The sequence below is a fragment of the Tinamus guttatus genome, unplaced genomic scaffold (assembly GCF_059628265.1).
Source record: "Tinamus guttatus ecotype Peru unplaced genomic scaffold, ASM5962826v1 Tinamus_guttatus_pri_ptg000043l, whole genome shotgun sequence".
NCBI classification, from domain to species: domain Eukaryota; kingdom Metazoa; phylum Chordata; class Aves; order Tinamiformes; family Tinamidae; genus Tinamus; species Tinamus guttatus.
In genome coordinates this window covers 357,768-375,561 of record NW_028288577.1, presented here as the reverse complement: position 1 = coordinate 375,561, position 17,794 = coordinate 357,768, and the positions used below count along the sequence as shown (strand labels likewise).

At 59.1% G+C, this 17,794-nt stretch overlaps 1 protein-coding gene across 4 annotated transcripts in view; it reads right to left on the bottom strand.

Annotated features, from left to right (window-relative positions):
* MSI2 (musashi RNA binding protein 2) overlaps nucleotides 1-17,794 on the bottom strand; it is a 116,430-nt gene that overhangs the window by 28,221 nt on the left and 70,415 nt on the right. For all 4 annotated transcript variants that reach the window (XM_088535681.1, XM_088535689.1, XM_088535696.1 and 1 more), the window contains exon 7: nucleotides 11,546-11,594. In XM_088535681.1, coding sequence (XP_088391807.1) covers nucleotides 11,546-11,594 — 49 coding nt within the window. The remainder of the gene's footprint in view (nucleotides 1-11,545; nucleotides 11,595-17,794) is intronic.

Below are 17,794 nucleotides of genomic sequence, written 5' to 3'. Positions count from 1 at the left end.
GGAGCCGCGCGGCCGGGGCAGCACACGGAGCGGGTCCCGCTCCCTCCGGGTTCCAAGTGCTCACGGGAAGGGGCTTCTCCACCAGGACACACAGAGCTGCGCGGCTCACAGAAAGCAGCGGAAAGCCGGACACCTTCGGGCATTGGAATAACCCTGGGCATCCCTGGGAATGCTCCCAAACAGCGTCCCTGGGAACGCTCCCAAATAGAATCCCTGGGAATGCTCCCAAACAGCATCCCTGGGAACGGTCTCAAATAGCATCCCTAGAAATGCTCCCAAACTGCATCCCTGGGAACACTCCCAAACTGCATCCCTGGGAGCGCTCCCAAACTGCATCCCTGGGAGCGCTCCCAAACTGCATCCCTAAAAACGCTCCCAAACTGCATCCCTGGGAGCACTCCCAACCAGCATCCCTGGAACGCTCCCGAGCAGCGTCCCCGGCCGCCCGGCGCATTCGCCACCTCCTCGAGGTCACCCCGAGAAGCCTCCGGTGCCGCTGGGCCCCGTGGCCGCGCGCTCGGCCGCAGCCCCGACACAGCAGGAACGAGGAGGCTCGAAGCGATTCAAGGAAAACCCCTGCAAAGCGCCGGGGGCAGCGGGCGGCACCGCGCGCGTGCGCCCCGTCCCGCGCCAGCGCCGGGGGGTTTTGGGCCAGCTCTGGTCAAACAGAGCCCCGATGACCGCGACGCCGCCGTCGCTGTGGAGTGGATCTGCTCCTGGCTCAACCACCCCGGTGCCAAGGCTCAGGGATGGGGCTTCTCCCCCGGCTCTTGTTCACGTCTCCTCTTATTCCTGCCCTTAAGATTTTTAAGTTTTGCACCACAGAACCCTCGGGTCCTGCTGGGGCAGCATTCACACACCTGCTCTCTTGTTTACACCCATCAGTTTGGCGGCTGGCTGCTGTAAACTGTAACAAAATACCTTTCAGAAAGTGAAAAAAATAAAATAAAAAATGAAGAAATGTGACCAGACAAGCCAGGCATAATAATATTAAAGCCCGTGTCAATTAATTTTTCCTCTTCTTGATAAATGAGCCCCATTCCATCCATTAATAATGAGGGAAGAAACAAGAAGAGTTGACACTAGCTTAATTTATTTCCTCGACTTGCCCGCTCGTATTTCTCGCCGTCGAAGCGCTCCGGAGCGGCCGGGATCGCGCGCGGCCGCGCTAACCCGAGCGGCACCGGAACTTGGCGTGATAAATTTTTCATAACAACAAAACTTCATTAAAATTTTATTCCATTAACATTCTGGAATCAAACCCAAGTGCTGAGTACATAATGACTAAAACGCACCCTACACAGCGACTTAATAAATGCCAGTTCCATCACACAGCTAATTAACAGGAGCCGTTAATATATTCCCCGCGCGTTGAGGAGCGCTGGCGGTGACCGGAGGAAGCCGCACGCACGCGTCACGCTCACGGCGGCCTTTTCCGCTTCGCTATTTTCTACAGAGAAGACCCCAAAGTTCCCTCCGGATTCAACTCTCGGAGCCATCACGTTGGGACGATCCCATTTTATGGAGCCGGGAGCATTAACGCATCAGTGCGGAGCAGGGGAAGGCGCCTCGGGAGCAGGACCTGCCCGTGCACCGGCAGGGACGGACAACGCTGCCCATCCCGGGGGAACCCCGACCCACGGGTGCCGCACGGCCCCACGGGCCCTTCCGCAGGGCACGGAGCGGCCCGGCCCGGCCGCGGCGCCGGCACCTCCTGCCATCTCCAGCTCTTTGCCTACAGGCGCCAAATACTCTCTGCCTGTCAATTCTTCCACAGTTTATTACCAAATTTCTAAAATATTACATTTTTTATTATATCCAAATTCACTTTATTGCATTTGACAATACAGATAATCACATACCATATGCTCTAATGTTCTGAAACCAATGCATGTTGACAGCAGTTTTTATTCATGATGCATAATTCCCACCACGGCTCACAAAAGGCGGTGCAGCACCAAGCCCGGCACGAAGGTTTTGTTGTCAGGGGGATTTTTCCCCTCTTCTCCCTTTCCTCACTTTAACAACAGATTTATAACAGTGGAAGGCAAGCTGCTTTTCTCGCTTCCCATTTTTCAGAGCATGCACACGCCGACATCTCCAACGGCAGCCGCTGCCCCGCGCACCAAGACGCTGCACGGAGCCGCAGCCGGAGGCTCCCACCCCGCTCGGCCCTTGCGAACGGGTGGCCCTGCCGTGTCCCGGCCCGTTGGCCCCTTCCAACTCAAGGACACCTAAACCTCCACAAGGCACCGGGCAGCAGGAGCAGAGGGAACGCTCCGTCTGCTCCCAGGAAAGCCCTTCCCAGTGGGGACGAGCTCGGCGCCGCAGGCCCTGGTGCCCGGCTGCCCCCGTGGCCGGCACGGCTCCCTCCTACGTCCCCTGTGCGCCCCGCAGGCCCGCGGACCTCAAAAACGGGAGGAAAAGAGGGGGAAAGGGAGACAACGTCAGCAAGAGCCGTCCCCGTGCACGCAGGGCAGCGTCCCCAGGGCCCCGCGCTCCGGCCCCGGGGACGCCGGGAGCCCGTCCCGCAGGTACCGCGGGGCCGCGCGCCAGCCCCGCCGCACGCTCGCTGCGCCGCCGCAGCCACGCGCCACTTAATTGCATTATAATTTCAAAAGTGCTTTTCAAACTGGAAAAAGGCATTCACTGATTAACCAGCGAAGAGCAAAATTGTTTATGAAATTGAATACAAAAAGCTACAGAAATGTAATTGGGTCGTTCTAGCACCTAATTTTCAAGCCATTTTCCCACTTATTTAATCACGAGATACAAAAGGAACTAGTGAATTGACTTCATACTAATTAGATTACTCCCCGCGATACTCCGGGCCCATATTCCAACTGCTCGATGGCGCCGTTCGAAAATGAAACAAAAAATGTGGCAACAGCTGGTGCGGGGCCACAGCGCCCCGGGTGCCACCGAGCTCCGCTTGCAGGAGGGCCACAAAGGGAGGCCAAACCCCCGGGGCGGCCGTCGCCGCTCACCCCGGCGGGACGGGGACCTCAGCCCGGGCGCCGCGGTCCCTCCTCGCCCACGGCGCAGCCGGGGCTGCAACCTCGAGCTCCTGCCCCCAGCGCAGGGGTCGGAGCAGGGAGACGGGGCCGCGTGCGCCCGCGGAGGCTCTGAGGGACCTGCAGGTACCTGGGGAGCCGCTCGCGGCTCGGGCCGGCCCGCGGGCGCCAGGGAAGCTCGCCGGGGCTGCAGGCGTCTCCGTGTATTCTAGATCCAGTCTCTCCGCGGAACGGCAGCGCCGGCCAGGCCGCTCCCGCGCTGCCGAGCGCTCCGGAAACCCCGCGCACACGTGAGCTCCTGCACCCTCCACACGGCCCAAGTGACTCTGAACACCCCCAAGCACCACCCAGGACCTGCTACAATCTGCTCAGAGCTTTTCCACTAATTTTAAATTGTACTAGGTGCAACATAATTGATTATATAATCAAATGCAGAATGTACATTATCAAGATATTGTAGCACTTCACAGGCCATTTAATCAGCATAGCTGGGGCTGTGCCAAAATGAATTAGCTTGCATTAAATTTCAAGTACATATTATTGGTTCTATTTGTCTCTACACTCAGGCAGGCCCTGGCTCTTACAAAAGAACTGGAATCCTTGGGTGACAGGAGCGGGTCGCGGGGTGGCCAGGGACACGCTGCCCTGCGGACGGCGGGTGCACGAAGCCGGGAGATCCAGGAGGAAGCCAGCCAGGTCTTGGCTGTCCAACCAGGAGAAATCCAGGGAAAACTCTGTCTTTTCCTACAGGATTGGAGACTGCTCAGGACCACAGCAAGGCCAGACCACCAGGGCCGCCCGTACCCAGGCACCTCCCGAGCGCGCGGTGCCGCGCTCGCTCATCCCTCCTTACCCTGGATTTCCAGTTGGCTGCCGTGGGGGGACTCATCCCCATTATATCAACGGCACGTACAAATTCCGGCCAGTTTTCACCAGGACAACCCAGGAATCGGGGAGGGATGGAGGCCGCTGGCCGCATCCGAGTGCGTTGGCAGGTACCGCGCGAGGCAGCGCTGCTGAGGGGCGCAGAGAGCCCAGCGCGTGCGCGGCCACTCCAAGAGGAAGGATTCAGGTTAAATTTTCGCAGAATATTAAAACAAAATCTTAATTAGCGCCTGGGGGAGCTTCCCCAGCCGGGGGCTCCATCCCGAGGGCTTTGAGCGTTCCCCATCGGCGCCTCGGGATGCGGAGCGGCTCCGAGGGCATCGCCGCAGGCACGAGGCCGCGACTCCATGCAAACGCAGCCAGGAAGAGCCACGAGTCTGTCACGGGGGTCGGCGGGAGCCGCGCGGCCGGGCCGCTTCCCCGAGCATCCCCGGCGCTCCAGGACTGCGGAGCAGGCGGCCGGCCCCAAACGCCTCCTGCTCCGCGGCCTCGCGCGGGACCCTGCCCTCCTCTCGTGCACCTCTCCCCTTTACTCCTCATTTGTATCCCCCGTTCTGCTCCGCGGGCCCGTGCCTGCAGCTCGCTGCACCACCAATCCTCGTTTTGCATCACTCACTGGCCCAAGCCGTCCCCGCTCCCCGTTTCTCCGAGACAAGTTAATAAGATGGAAGGCTCCCGAGAGGCCTCGAGCCAGTCAACATTATCACTTGGAAGCAAGGCAGAAATACTGACACATCGGAAATGACTTCAAGCCTATTAATTACCCTTTCTTCTCTGGCAGATCTTGGAGAGCGCCTGACAAATTGAGAGGCAGGCGAGAGCCTCCCTCCCTGCCCCAAGAAGGCCCCGGCGCGCTGGCAACAGCCGCCCCCACCCCGGCCCCCCTTGGCTTTATTATCAATTAATTCATCAAAAATTAGCTGCAGCAGAGACTGGCTGGTGGTGACACATCTGCCCTTTCCCTTTGTTTCCCGCTTCCCTGGGGACATGGGCAGCGGGATGGTGTTTGCTACCGTGTGGCGGAGCGGCGTGCAGCGGCTGCGGGAGCGCCCGGCTGCACCGCAGCATCCCGGCCACCCTGGAGCACCCCGGCCACCTCGGAGCATCCCGGCCACCTCGGAGCATCCCACTGCTCCCAGCTGCACTGCAGCACCCCGGCCACCTGGGAGCACCCCGGCCACCTGGGAGCATCCCACCGCACCACAGCATCCCAGCCGTGTCGGAGCATCCCGCCGCACGGTGACATCCCCACGCTGCATCCCACCATCGCGCGGGGCTGCGGCTGCACCGGACAGCGGGAGCCGGCGCGGAGCTTCCCGCCGTGCCCGTAATCCCGTTACCACAACACGGGCCGGCAGCCGGGCCGCGCTCGGCGCCGTGGCGGATCCCCCGAGCCCCGTCTTCCCCTCCCTCCAAACACAGTTTAAATCCTTGCTGCCATAATTGATCCCAATTATCCGGCGCGTTAGACATTCAATGCATCCCTACCTGCAGCGGGGCTTCGACCAGGGCCTTTCTGCAAAGTCCATTGTACAAACAACTGATTGGATTTCTTATTCAAGAGCTACAGATGTGACAGTATTAATTTTGATGCAAAGTGGCCACGCAAGTCTAGATCAAGTCACTCCCTCCAACTATGGCTCTATTTTTAAGATGATTTTCATAATATCTGTTTTTTTTTTTAAATAAAAACATGATAAAATAACTTGAACAAAATATTTCAGCCATTACCTAGAAAACTATCATTAAAGCATTTGTTCATTCTTATTAGTATCATTGTAATTAAGGAGAATCATATTTCAAAAATATATCTTCAGCAGCACTTATCAAAACCCATCCCTGCAGCCTATCAATTAGTATTACAATAACCCCGCTCCCTTGTTGCCTTTGCGATTAGCATTTTGATTGAATGTCTGTTGAAAAGTGACTGGTAGCAGAAGATTGTGTTCGGAAAGTAATGTTTCTTTATTCGCTCTCATTGAAGCTTGTCTAGTTGTCTCCAGCTCCCACTCAAAGGAGACACGACAGCTCCAAAAGCAGCAATTTTGATGCTGGGTTATTTTTTAATCCTCCGCGAGGAGAGCGGGGCTGCGGCCGGACACGAGCGCCGCTGCAGGACCCGAGCGACCGCGTGCACGTGTGCGTGCACATACACATATACAAATATACGTGTGCGTGCACATACACATACACAAATATACGTGTGCGTGCACATACACATATACAAATATATGTGTGCATGCACATACACATACACATATACAAATATACGCGTGCGTGCACATATACATACACATACACGGATATATGTGTGCGTGCACATACACATATACAGATATACGTGTGCACACACCCCCCTCACACAAACACACGTCCATTCATGCTCCTTTTCATATAGATGGGCCCATAAATATAGATGCGCGTTTTTCATACCATTACCCACGGTTGTTGGGTGCTTTTATCAAAGTCACCTGACCTGGAAAGCATCTGCTCTTAATACCACTGTTTTATTATTTATCAAACCCATTTCTCCACCGAATGACTAATTTCCTGGCAGCAGCTGCTCCCCTCCCGGCACAGCTGCCGCCGCTCCCGCTCGCTCCAAAGGGCCGTGCTCGGCCCCGCGGCCCCTCCGAGGGCCGTGGCGGGACGACCCTGGGGCTCGCGAGGCGCCGGGTCCTGCTCTGCGGACGGCGGCCGCTGGCACCTCCCCGCAGGGTACGGGGCGACGCGTCGCCTCCGCCGGAGCCTGCGCCTCCCCGCGCACACCGCCTGTCCCCGCGGGGACACCCGTCCAAGGGACACCCGCCGGGGCGCACGCATGGGGCAACGGGGACAGAGGGAGCCTCGAGCTGCCCCCATCCCGCGCTGCAAAGAGCTTCCCGGCCGCTCCGGGGAGGCTCCGGCCGCGTCTGCTCCGCAGCAACGCAGGGACGGGACGCGCTGGCGGCGCCGCCAGGGCCTTGGGACACAGAGCGCAGCATGACCACCTCCTCAAGGAGCTCTCCCTGCTCCAGAAAACACCCAATGCATTAAAATAAAACCAGCCTATCTGCAACTTTTGGGGAAAAAACTGCACAACTTATTTATCAGATCCAGCAAAAAAGTGGCAGATGTTCTTACTTAGAAAAGAGAAAATACAGGATAAGCAAAATCATTCCTTGCCAGTACCTATTAATCAACCTAATTAGAGAACTGTGGAGTCAGAACTCAGCACTTTGGAAGGAGGGCGGCACGTCCTGGACGCAGGTAGCAGGACACGGACGAGCAAACGTGCAAGGCCCGGAGCTGCTTCCAGCTGAGCTCGCGGAGCAGACGGCCCCGCTGCCGCTCCGGGGGCCATGCCCCGCGCTGGGGATGCGCCGCGGGGGCGCGGGACGGGACAGGGACAGCGGCAGCGTCACCGCGCTCCACGCTGGCTGCTCCGCGTGCAGGACGGCGCCGGCGCTCGTCCCGCGGCGACGCACCGGGCCCCGCGGCTCCCCTGGCCTCCGCCCCGCGCGGAATTTCCCCCTCGCAGCCAGGACAAGCAGAAGCGCTCCAAAAGCTTTGGAATAAAAACCAGCAGAGATAAAATGCAGATATAAAATAAATAAACCTTGCCACTCGCTATGCATATCTGAGCCGGGAGGCTTTGTCTGTAAGCAACCCCCCGGGGAAACGGCCCACGGGGGAGTGGGAACGGCGCAGCATGTTTCAATATTTTCACATTAGGGTTTTGGGCATGGCACGCTGTGAATAGCTGCCTGTTTTCTCAAGGTCACGATGCTGATTTTAATTCTGCTCATTGTATTAAGACTGCCCATCTATGTAAATGTTGCATTTTGTTCTCCTCCTGTTTCTGGCCTTTCCTCAATTAACATTTTCAAATAGTCCCACAAGACTTCAGAACTACCTGCTAATCACCGCGCTCCTGCAGCAGAGGTTCTGGGTTTCACCAGATGACTTGAGCTTATTCATAAGCGGGAGCTTCTTCACGGCATTTAGGGTTTCTTTCTGTTTGCAGATGCCCAGGATTTTTGCTCGTTTATCTGCCACCCAGCGCAGCAGCAGAGCCGGCAAAGCCCCAGCATCCCGGAGCGGGCAGGGAGGGTCGCGCTGCCGCGCTCGTTGTGCCCGGCCCAGCCGTACCCACTGCCTGCAAACGCAACACAAACTTCACCACAAGTGAAAACTCCTCGGTATTGGCAGGCCCCGCTCCACGTTTCCCGGAGAGCTCCGGGGCGGAGGGAAGGCTGTGCCGTCTGCGGCGGCGCTTACAGCAGCCGCCGGTGTCCGAGCGCGCAGCGGGGCACAACGGGGCCCGCGACGGAGCCCGCGACGGAGGCTGGAGGCAGCGGCCAGGGCTGCTCCCGCCAGCGCTGCCCTTGCAGCCTCCCGCACCCATCTTGTGCACACTGGCTGTCCAGACAAGGAACCGTGAGCTTTACACACCTGCTGGCCTTTACTACACACTTTTAATTTGATGTTTACCTTAGAGTCTGGCAGCGGAGCTGGAGACTTCCTAACTAATTGCTGCAACCTTTACCCGCGGTCAGAGGGATTTTTTTTCTCACTATTATTGCATTTGTTCGTTTAGCAAGAAAATATAAATGCGAGGGTGCCCGTGCATGGCCGGCTCTCCACGGCCACTTCCGTGGCCATCCCCGCGGCGCGGGCGGCCCTCCCCTCCTCCGGATGCCATTCCCATCACCGGTGCGAAATGAAGCAATGAGCTCCGACGGACAGTGCGCGGCCGGGCAATCACCCGCAGCCTCAGGCGGCGTCAGCAGCTCATGGCCAGCACCGTGGCCGCCGTGACGCTCCGTAACGGCCTCGCGGAGCCGCGGTGGCTGTTCCCAAAGGGGCTCCGGGGGACGCAGGGCCCGGCCCCAATGCGCCCATATCCACCCGTGACGGGAGCAGCGGCCGGCCCGGGTGGAGGCCGACGGCCCCACGCAGCGGGAGCCGCGGCCGGGCACGCGGGGCCACGTGCCCGGGGACAACGCGCTGCTGCGGCCCCAACACAGCGTGGAGCGGCCGCGGCTCCTGCGCCGCGGGGCATGAATATTTATGAACGGGGAGGTAATCCTGCACACGCACACGCATCAAATATTAATATGGCACATGTCATAACAGCAATCTAAATAGGTGTGAGTGATAGCGCCAGAGCTCAGCCATCACTGCTCTCCCGGAGAGGTCTGCAAATGGTAAACAATATTAAGTAATGAATCTGCAGGGCCCTCATCTGAAGTTTTTAAGCAAATATTTGCTTAAAACTCGCTTAAAAACCTCTCATTGGTGCCGCTGCACGTCCCTTGGCCCTGGCAGGGGAGCGGGAGCGCGCGGGGACGAGCAGCTCCACAAGCACCGCACTCTCCGGAGCCCCATTTACGGAGCGATAAAACTGACAGGGGAATAAAAGCTGGTTTCAACTATGGAAGCGATAATAATAATAGCGCCTCCATTTATATCTTATGTCACACTTTTCATTCAAAGCCCTTGAAGCCTCTCCGCAGTAAACCCCACCGGGCGGTACTTGCGGATGGTTTTCCCAACGCTCCGCTCGGAGCGGGCCGGGCAGCAGCGCTCCTCGCCCGGAGCGAACCCTGCGCGCTGCTTCCCGGGACTGCGCGAGCCAAGAACAGCTACGCCGAGAATGACCAAATTAGGCAATTATTTCTATATATCCTAAATGCTCCTTTTTCAAAACTGCCTGGGGATGTATTTTTAAATGCACATGACCTTGAGACAGACAGCGATAAACAAATAATTGCGGGGATTCTTAATTATATTTATAGCTCATCTATAAAAACGTCAATTAAAACTTCAGAGGTCAGCTACAAAACGCCGGTTCTGGCAGCGGGACAGGAAGCACAGGGCTGTTTTTCTCCCGGGAAGAGCATCCTCCATAGCTGAGGCACGGTGGCCTCTCACCACCAACATCGCTGCCGTCTCTCCCGCTCCATAGACGGTCAATGGCAACGGCTTCTACCCGGCCGATGCCTCTCATGAACCGACACCGGCTCCGCGGGCAGGAGGGCGGCGAGTGCCCCATGGGCTCCCCCATGAGGAGGTGACAGCCGGGTCACAGCCAGCCCCGGGGATGTCCGGAGCCCGAGCACACGGGTGCAGCACGTCTGCATCACAACCAGGGAGATCGGCCACTTTCCACCCTTTGTGGAAGGAACAAGGGGTTTCACAGGAGCTCAGGTGCAGCCTCTGCCTCAGCTTTCATGGAACTTTTCTTTGGGAAGTGTTTTGGTGGGAAGACTCCCTCTCTGCGGCTCCCGTCGCGAGGTCTCGCCTGCCCCTTCCCCTGCGGCGCGCAGATTGGAGCGAGCTGCGACAGTCGCGCTCGGCCCCGGTGCGGAGCGCCGGCACTGACGTTCCCAGCGCCCCGGGAAGCGGCACGGAGCCACGTGGGGACAGGGAGCACCCCGAGCTCTGCTTATCCCGAGCTGTGGCCATCAGCGAGCCCTGAGCTCGCAGACCCCCGCGCGCTTGAGCCGCTCCCGAGGGCAGCGCCGGCACCGCTCGGCTCCACGCGCCGCAGGGAGACCCGCACGGGCTGCTGCCGAGCTGCCCCTCGGCCCGCAGGCCAGCGGGTGTCAGAGACCCAGAGCTCCTGGCCCACATGCATTCACCTTGCTGGATCACACACACAGCCCACAGGAAAATTAATAAAGTGAGAAAACTGGCTCTTAATCCTCAAGTCCCGAGGCTTTGGAGGATTACACTTAGCACACGCGCAGCGCGTCTCCTGCACGCGGTGAACGCGAGCACCCAGATAAGTGCTTGTTAGACAAGACACTCGTGTCCAGAGAGCAAAGCGCGGCCGTACCTACACTCTGCTCCCAGCGCGGGGAGATAAGGGAACACACGGGTCTGCTCCCCAGCACGACTCGGGATGGCTCATGGATTAACACCAAGCCCGGAGCAAGGAGCCCAGAATTCCTGCCGACTTCGGCAGTTCCCCATCTCCAGCCTGGGCGGGAGACACTGAGCGACGTTCCCAACGGCTCCCGCACTAACGGGGCTGTGAACCCTCCGGCTCTGTGTGTCTCACGGCTGCACTGACCCAACCGGCACAAACGCTGCGTGTCCTCGAGGCGGCGGCGCCGGCCCCAGCAGTGTCCAGGACACGTGCGGAGCAGGCGCTCAGGGACGTGCCTTAGCCGCTAAGGTGTTGAAGGGCTTACGGTTGGGCTTGGTGATCTTGAAGGTCCTTTCCAACCATAACGACGCTGTAATTCTGTGTGCACGGAGCACCCGAGGTCCAGCCTTTGGTCCTTGCACCCTTCCCGGGGCCTGGCCCCGGGTCCCACATCCTGGCGCTGCCCGGGGGCCGCGTTCCCCGCGGGCGACACACCAGGCCCACTCGGGCCTCGCCGCGGACACGGCCCCCAGCGCGAGGAGCTCGTGCCCCTTCCCCGGGCTGCTCTCCTGCTCACACGGGGACCTCCCCGCGGACACAGTTTTCCATGGGCAGTTTTCCAGCAGGGCAGCCGCGCTCGGGGCACGGAGAGGCCCGGCCACAGACCGCGGCTGAGGGAGGTGCCCATCCCCAGAGCTCCCGTTCCTCCTCCGCAGCCCCTCGGGACGCGCCGCGCTCTCGCACCCACCGTGGGCGCCGCGCCGGGCCGCGCTCGCCGCCCAGCTCTTACCTCTGTGCCTGTTGGTGGTCTTGTCAAACATGAGCATGGCGTCCTCCACCTGCGGGAGAGCAGAGCAGAGCGGAGGGCGTTAGCACCGGGGCTGCACAACCAACACGAGCGCGCGCGCCGGGGAGAGAGACAGAGCAGGGGGCCGCAGCCCCGGCGGCATTGAGCCCGCGAGCCCTCCCCTCGCTCCGAGGCAGCTCCTGCCGTAACGCAGGGACGGGAGGGTAAGTTTTGTTGTGCCAAACAGCCAAACATTTAAGCAGCTTTTCCAGCTCTCGTGTGGCCCCAGCTAGACCCCTCTGAGCCTTCATCCCCGTGCGGAGAGGTGAGGAAGGGCCAGGAGGAGGCGCGACGCGAGCGGAGCTGCCAAGGGGAGCCGCTGCGGGCTGGGAAGCAGCAGGGCTCGAGGCGCAAGCAGGGCCGGGCACCGAGGAGGATCCAGGGGTTTTCAAAGGGCCTTTTGAAAAGCCAGAGGAAGAGGCCACAGGGAGGAGGCAGAAAGTTTAATTCGCATCAGGCTTGGAATTTCCACCTCGGGAGACAGAGATGACTGATGAAACGTATTCGAGTGCAACCAAATTGCTTTCAACTTTCATTACTATTTGCATGATTTATTCCACCTCCCTTTAATCTGTGTAACCACACCTAAAATTTTACACTTATTTCAGAAGGATGTTGTGCTGGGTGATTATTTTATTTATTTATTTATTTATTTTCTGCCAGCATTCTCACATTTTGGGCGGTTGCTCAGAGCCTGCAGAGCTGGGGCAGGTGGGGCCGTGTCCAGGGCAGCATTTCTGAAAAAGTCACCAACTTTCTGCATTAAATCAGGGCCTGCCAAAGCCCTGTCCTGGCCCTGGACTGTAGCAGGCGTGGGGCAAGCAGGAAGAAGGTCCAAGGAAAGCTTTTATTCCATGAACGATTCCACGGGCTGTTCAGGAATGTGTTGGGAGTTCAGGAGTTCATTTGTTTAGATTCTTTTCAGGAATTTCTAGGAGATTTTCCTGTTCTTATTTTCTGCATTCTGGAACAAGTGGCACATGGAAAGGCGGGAACCCTTTTGGGAGCCGTGCCAGGCGCAGCTTAGTGTGATCCTGGCATTACAGCAGCACGTGGAAGGCCCTCGCTGGTGAGGATTCGTGCCTGGGAGCAGCCCAACTGTGTCCTCGGGCAGACCCACACATTGCCTGGGGGCGAAACACAACCTGAGCCTGTCCTGAGCACGGCAGCGAAATGGGGTCCGGGTTAGAGTTAAAGAATAAATAATAATAAAAGAAGAAACAAATATATAGCGCAGCAAAACCCTACGCTATACCTAGGCTTCTTTAAAAACAAAAACAAGCCTATCTGGTTAACTTATTCCTAACTTTCTTCAAAGAGGTTTGCAAAATGTTCTAGCAATGGCCTGAGATGGAGAATAATTTGCCTCCCTAATTCTGTTTAATCCTTAATACCATCTCAAATGAGACCTAAAGATGCTGAGGCAAGGAGAAACACAAACCGCATTAAGGCGAGCGTCATTTGTCCTGCTGCCCGTCCTCGCTGCGAGGAGGGGAACCGGCCAAAGGCAGCTGAGGACGCGGCTCCCCCCGCGCAGCCCTGCCGGCCCCTCTCGCGGGTCCCGGACCCGGTCCCCAAGGCCTTGCCCGCGAGGGACGCGCGTCCCGGGGCCGGCAGCGCTTCGTGTCGCGTCACGGGCCCCGCTCCACGGCACGGGGCACCCCAGCATGCAGGTTTTGTGCAGACACATCCTCATCAGCCGCTGCACCCCAGGGCTGCGGGGAAGCGGGCAGGTTTCCACGGGGCGGGCAGCCACCCAGCGCCCTGCGGCTCCCAGGACGGGGCAGCCCCACGGGTTCAGCTCTGGACCCCTGGAGCAGGGGGAGGAAGCAGGTTTGTGCAGCTGGGCTCCGATTCGGCCCAAACATTCCTTTAAAGAGAAAAAACAACCAGTGGGGTGTTCTTGAAGGCAGCTGGCGCCCTTTGAGCAGCGCCTAATTGGTTATCTCTCCTGTCTCCGAAGGTCAGGGCACTTTATCTCGTCTCTGCCCTTTGCGGGTCCACCCCACCCGGCGTTATTTTTCGGGCAGCCTTTGTGGCAGCAGAACAGCCGCCCTCCTCCCGGCGCCACACAATGGGGCTCTTGAAACCTGCTCAATAGAGAAAGTGCAAGGGCTAAAGAAAAATTCTATTAACGCCTCGCGAAATAAAACATCTGAGAGCCAGGAGACAAGCGAGAGGGGAAAATCAATATGGAGAGGGCAGCTTGCTTAGAAAAACTTTTCACTAGTTGCAAAAAGGTGGGGAGGCTACAGGAGGGAGGGAGAGGGGGAAGAAACTTCTTAATTCAGAAAGTCCATCAATGGTATGGAAATCTGGCAGAACAGCAAGAACCGAAACTAGAAGAATTTGAATATACAAAGGGCTGAATAGAATGAAAACCCCACACTGCCTCACACACAGCCCGTTCTCACGGTGCTCTGCGAATCAAACACAAGCGGCTTGTTCAAGTTTGCACCAAGGAGAAATAAGGGACACAGTCAAGGTAACCGGCAGTAAACCCTATAGTAAGCAAATTGATCCCTTAAAAGAGAGACACTGGAGTGGATTGAGTAGCTGAGCCCGTGCAGGAGTTAACCCCTTCCTGCACCGAGAGCTCCGCGCGTTGCCCAAGGGCTGGACGGAGCCTCCCGGCTCTCGCCTCCAACGTGCAGCCCACACCAGGCTGGAGCCGCGGGAGCTGCCCTGCCCCTGCGGGAGAAGGGGAGCAAGGCCGGAGCCAAGGCCGGAGCCAGAGCTGGAGCCATGGCGGGAGCCACGGCCGCGCACGTCGCTACGAGACCGCACGTCGCGGGCAGCGGCGTTGGGCGCCCCACGGAGCCTTCCAGAAGCTCATTAAGCCACACTAAGAGCATCAAACGAGGGAGCATTACCAAATGAATGAAGTCTTAGCACTTAAGAAGAAATGACACTTTAGAGACCTGCCCGTAGTGCCCGTAGCCCATGCAGAGCCTGCACGGCACAGCCCGCGGGCGCCCCCGGGCCGGGGCCCAACAGAACCAGCACCTGGTTCTCCCGGGGAAGCCCAAGGAAGGGGTTGGGTTTATTTAACTCTTTGCATCGGGCAGGGGCTGCACGAAGAGGCAGGCAGTGCCATTCCTTAATCAGCGCCCAGGAGAAGGAACAGGGCGGAGAGGAGGAAAGAGGGAAAAGCTGGAGGAGCCAAAGGCTTTAACAAGGCTGCGGTTCCCGGGTTAGTTAATTCAGGCCCAGCCTGCTCACAAAAGGATCCCCCAACGTACTGGGCTTTTTTCAGCCTTAATGGAGGCATGTATTTAAAGCAACAAAACTAGGATGACCTAAATAAAATGACTATTAATTGCACTTGGAAAGGCAAGTGATCTAACCCAGTGGCGGAACATGCCTGTCTTCTCCATCCACTTCTCCCACCTTCCTCCGAAGGGTTTCTAACTCCTCTCCTCCATGGGACAGTAGAGGAGGAAGCTTCGCACCAGGCGAGCCGCAGCGGAGCGCCCGGAGCTTCCCCAGGGATAAGCACAACGGAACAGGCCTCGCTCGGACGGGAGATCACACCGGGCGCCCCAGGAGCTCCGCGGGAGCAGGGAAGGCCTGGCCGGAGAGCAGGGCGTTTCCCAGGGAGCTTCGTGCCCAACGTCTTACACAAACGGGACCTGCATCCTGAGCACGGCCAGTGGAAACAGGCAGAAAGCAGAGAGGCTTCCCCAGAGCCCAGGGAAATCCTCGAAGCGACGGAGCCAAAGCGGCGCTTCCCGCGTCCTTCCCAAGGGAAGCAGGGCCCTCCGCTGCGCACGGCGCTCCTGCGCCCTGCAAGCCCGTCCTGCGCTGCGTGTCCTGGCCTAACTCCTCCCGTTATTTATGTGTGCTGCACAACTTGCACAATATTTTGCTTTCTGAGGCAGAAAAGCCTCCCAGCCGCTCGCAAAGGCTCAGGTGCTGGTATTTTCATCACTCCTGCCAAGGAGCACTCGTGCTTCCCCGGACTGCGCGGCTCCCGCTGAGCTGAGACCCGGGCACCGCGCGCGCCGGCAGCAGGATCCGGCTGCTCCCCCATCCCGGGCCTCGGGGTTTGGTTTCCTGGTTTCCCCAGGATTAAGCCCAGGAACCAGCACTCCAACCTTGTGCCCCTTTGCGTCGGGAAAGCCCTCCGTCCCCGGAGCGAGCCGCGAGCACGGGGCCCGTCCGCGAGCCCTGCACTGTGCAGGAGCACGCGGCAGCGCGAGCGACTCCCCCAGCAGCCGCCTCTTTCCAAAGTCTTCAGCAACTAAAGCTAATAAAACTACAACTTCATCCAAGGCGCACGCATCACTGTAATTGATTCTGCTCCGGCGGGGCTCACGTTAAAGCGGTCGCTCCGTGAGGTTCGTCCCGGGTGCAGGGCTGCCCACGAGAGGCCGGCACCGCTCGGTCCTCCCGGAGGGACGAGGGCCGGACGCGCTCAGAAACACTGCGGCGCGGCACGGCGAGCCAAGGACGACCCGAGGGACAAGCTGTCCGTGGCGTTGGTAACGTGAAGCGTTGACAGGGACCCAGCACCCGCCGCGCTCAGGGCACGCTGCAGACCGTGCGGGAGCGCTCCCGGCATCCGGCCTCGTCTCCCGCGGGTTCCCCAGCACGCGGCACCGAGGGAGGCTGAGGCTGGCGCAGGCCCGGGCCCGGGCTGCTGCGCGGGGCAGCTCGCGAGGCCGTGGCGACGCTCGGCACCGCTCGGCACCGGCACGCGGCGGCGCCGCGCGCCCTCCGGCCCTGCTCCATCAGCACCTTCCGCAGCCGCCAGGTGCGCGGCGGCTCCTGGTTTTACTTTCACGGAACATTAGCTGCCGTCAGCAGGAACAATCCTGCCTCCCGCAGCAGCTCCCCGCGCCGTGGCAGCTCCCTGCGCCGCGGCGCCGCCATCTGCCTCCCTCCCCATGTGCAGGGCCGGCACGCGCGAGCTCGGGCGGCTCTGCCGCGCGCAGACGGACGGGCACGGGGACACGGGTGCTGTGTGACACCCGGGAGCCCTTCCCAAGGCGACCGGCGCCTGGCCTCGGCGGCGCTGCCGCTGGCAAAGGCACCTCCGTGGGCCGCGCAACGTGGGTGGCGACGGTTATCAGCTTCAGCACCGCTGCCCGTACGGAGGCTCCCGGGTCAAGCCCATCCCGGCGCCGCTCCGGGCCCCGTCGGCACCTCCACAAGCCGGGCGGGTGGTTCGGTCACTGCAAACGGCCCAAACGTCGGCGTGCAGAGAGCACCGAGCGCCACGGGCCAGGGTGGGCTCCAGAGCTTCCCCCAAGCGCCGCATCTCTCCTGACCGCCGCACGAGCCGTGCAGTGAACCCACACGATTACAACTAGCACAGAACCTTGCTCCTTATGAAGTACCTTAAGTTGCCCAAGAAACCAAGGGTTTTCTTTGCTGCACGATCCTAACGTAAGGCACATGGGCAGACAGACCTGATCAAGAAACATCCTGAGCAGGGAAACAGGATGGAGCTTAAGGACTTTCCTCCTGCCCTTTTGCAAATTCCTGCTGAATAAGGGTGCAGATAAGACAAGTATTACATTACCACGCTCCCTGGTGCATGAAGGGCTTTTTTACTGCCAGGAGTTTTAAAAAAGAATGGACGCATGAACCATTGCCACCGTCAGCGCCGGGAAGGGCTCAGCTGCAAACGAAACGGTGCAGTTTATTAGCGAGCAAAAACTCATCTAGGTTTCCCTGCGCTGTAATGAAAAAAAACTTTCATTCTGTTTCCTGCTAGACCCCTTGGCCTGTTATTGCTCTTCTCAAACGCTGACTTGCGTATTAAACACCCATTTTCCAGGGCTGTTTCTTCTAAGCTCCCCTCTCTCGTCCCGCTGCCCTCAAATTCAAACCCCGCGCATCATCCCTGCACATCCCCACGCATCATCCCTGCACATCTCACCACATCATCCCTGCACATCTCACCACATCATCCCTGCACATCCCCACGCATCACCCCGCACGTCCTCCCCATACATCCCCGCGCCTCATTCCCGCACATCATCCCGCACCTCCTTCCCGGCCCGGCGAGCCGCGGCGGACGCGTCGGCCCCGCTCGCAGCCGCGCGCTCCACGCAGCGAATCGCAGCCGCTCCCGGCTTGTCAAAACAATTAATCCGTTTAACGGGCCATAGGCGGAGATGCGGAATAGAATTGCATAGCAGGGAGATTACGCTGACACCGACGCGTTTGAATCAGTCGCCCCCA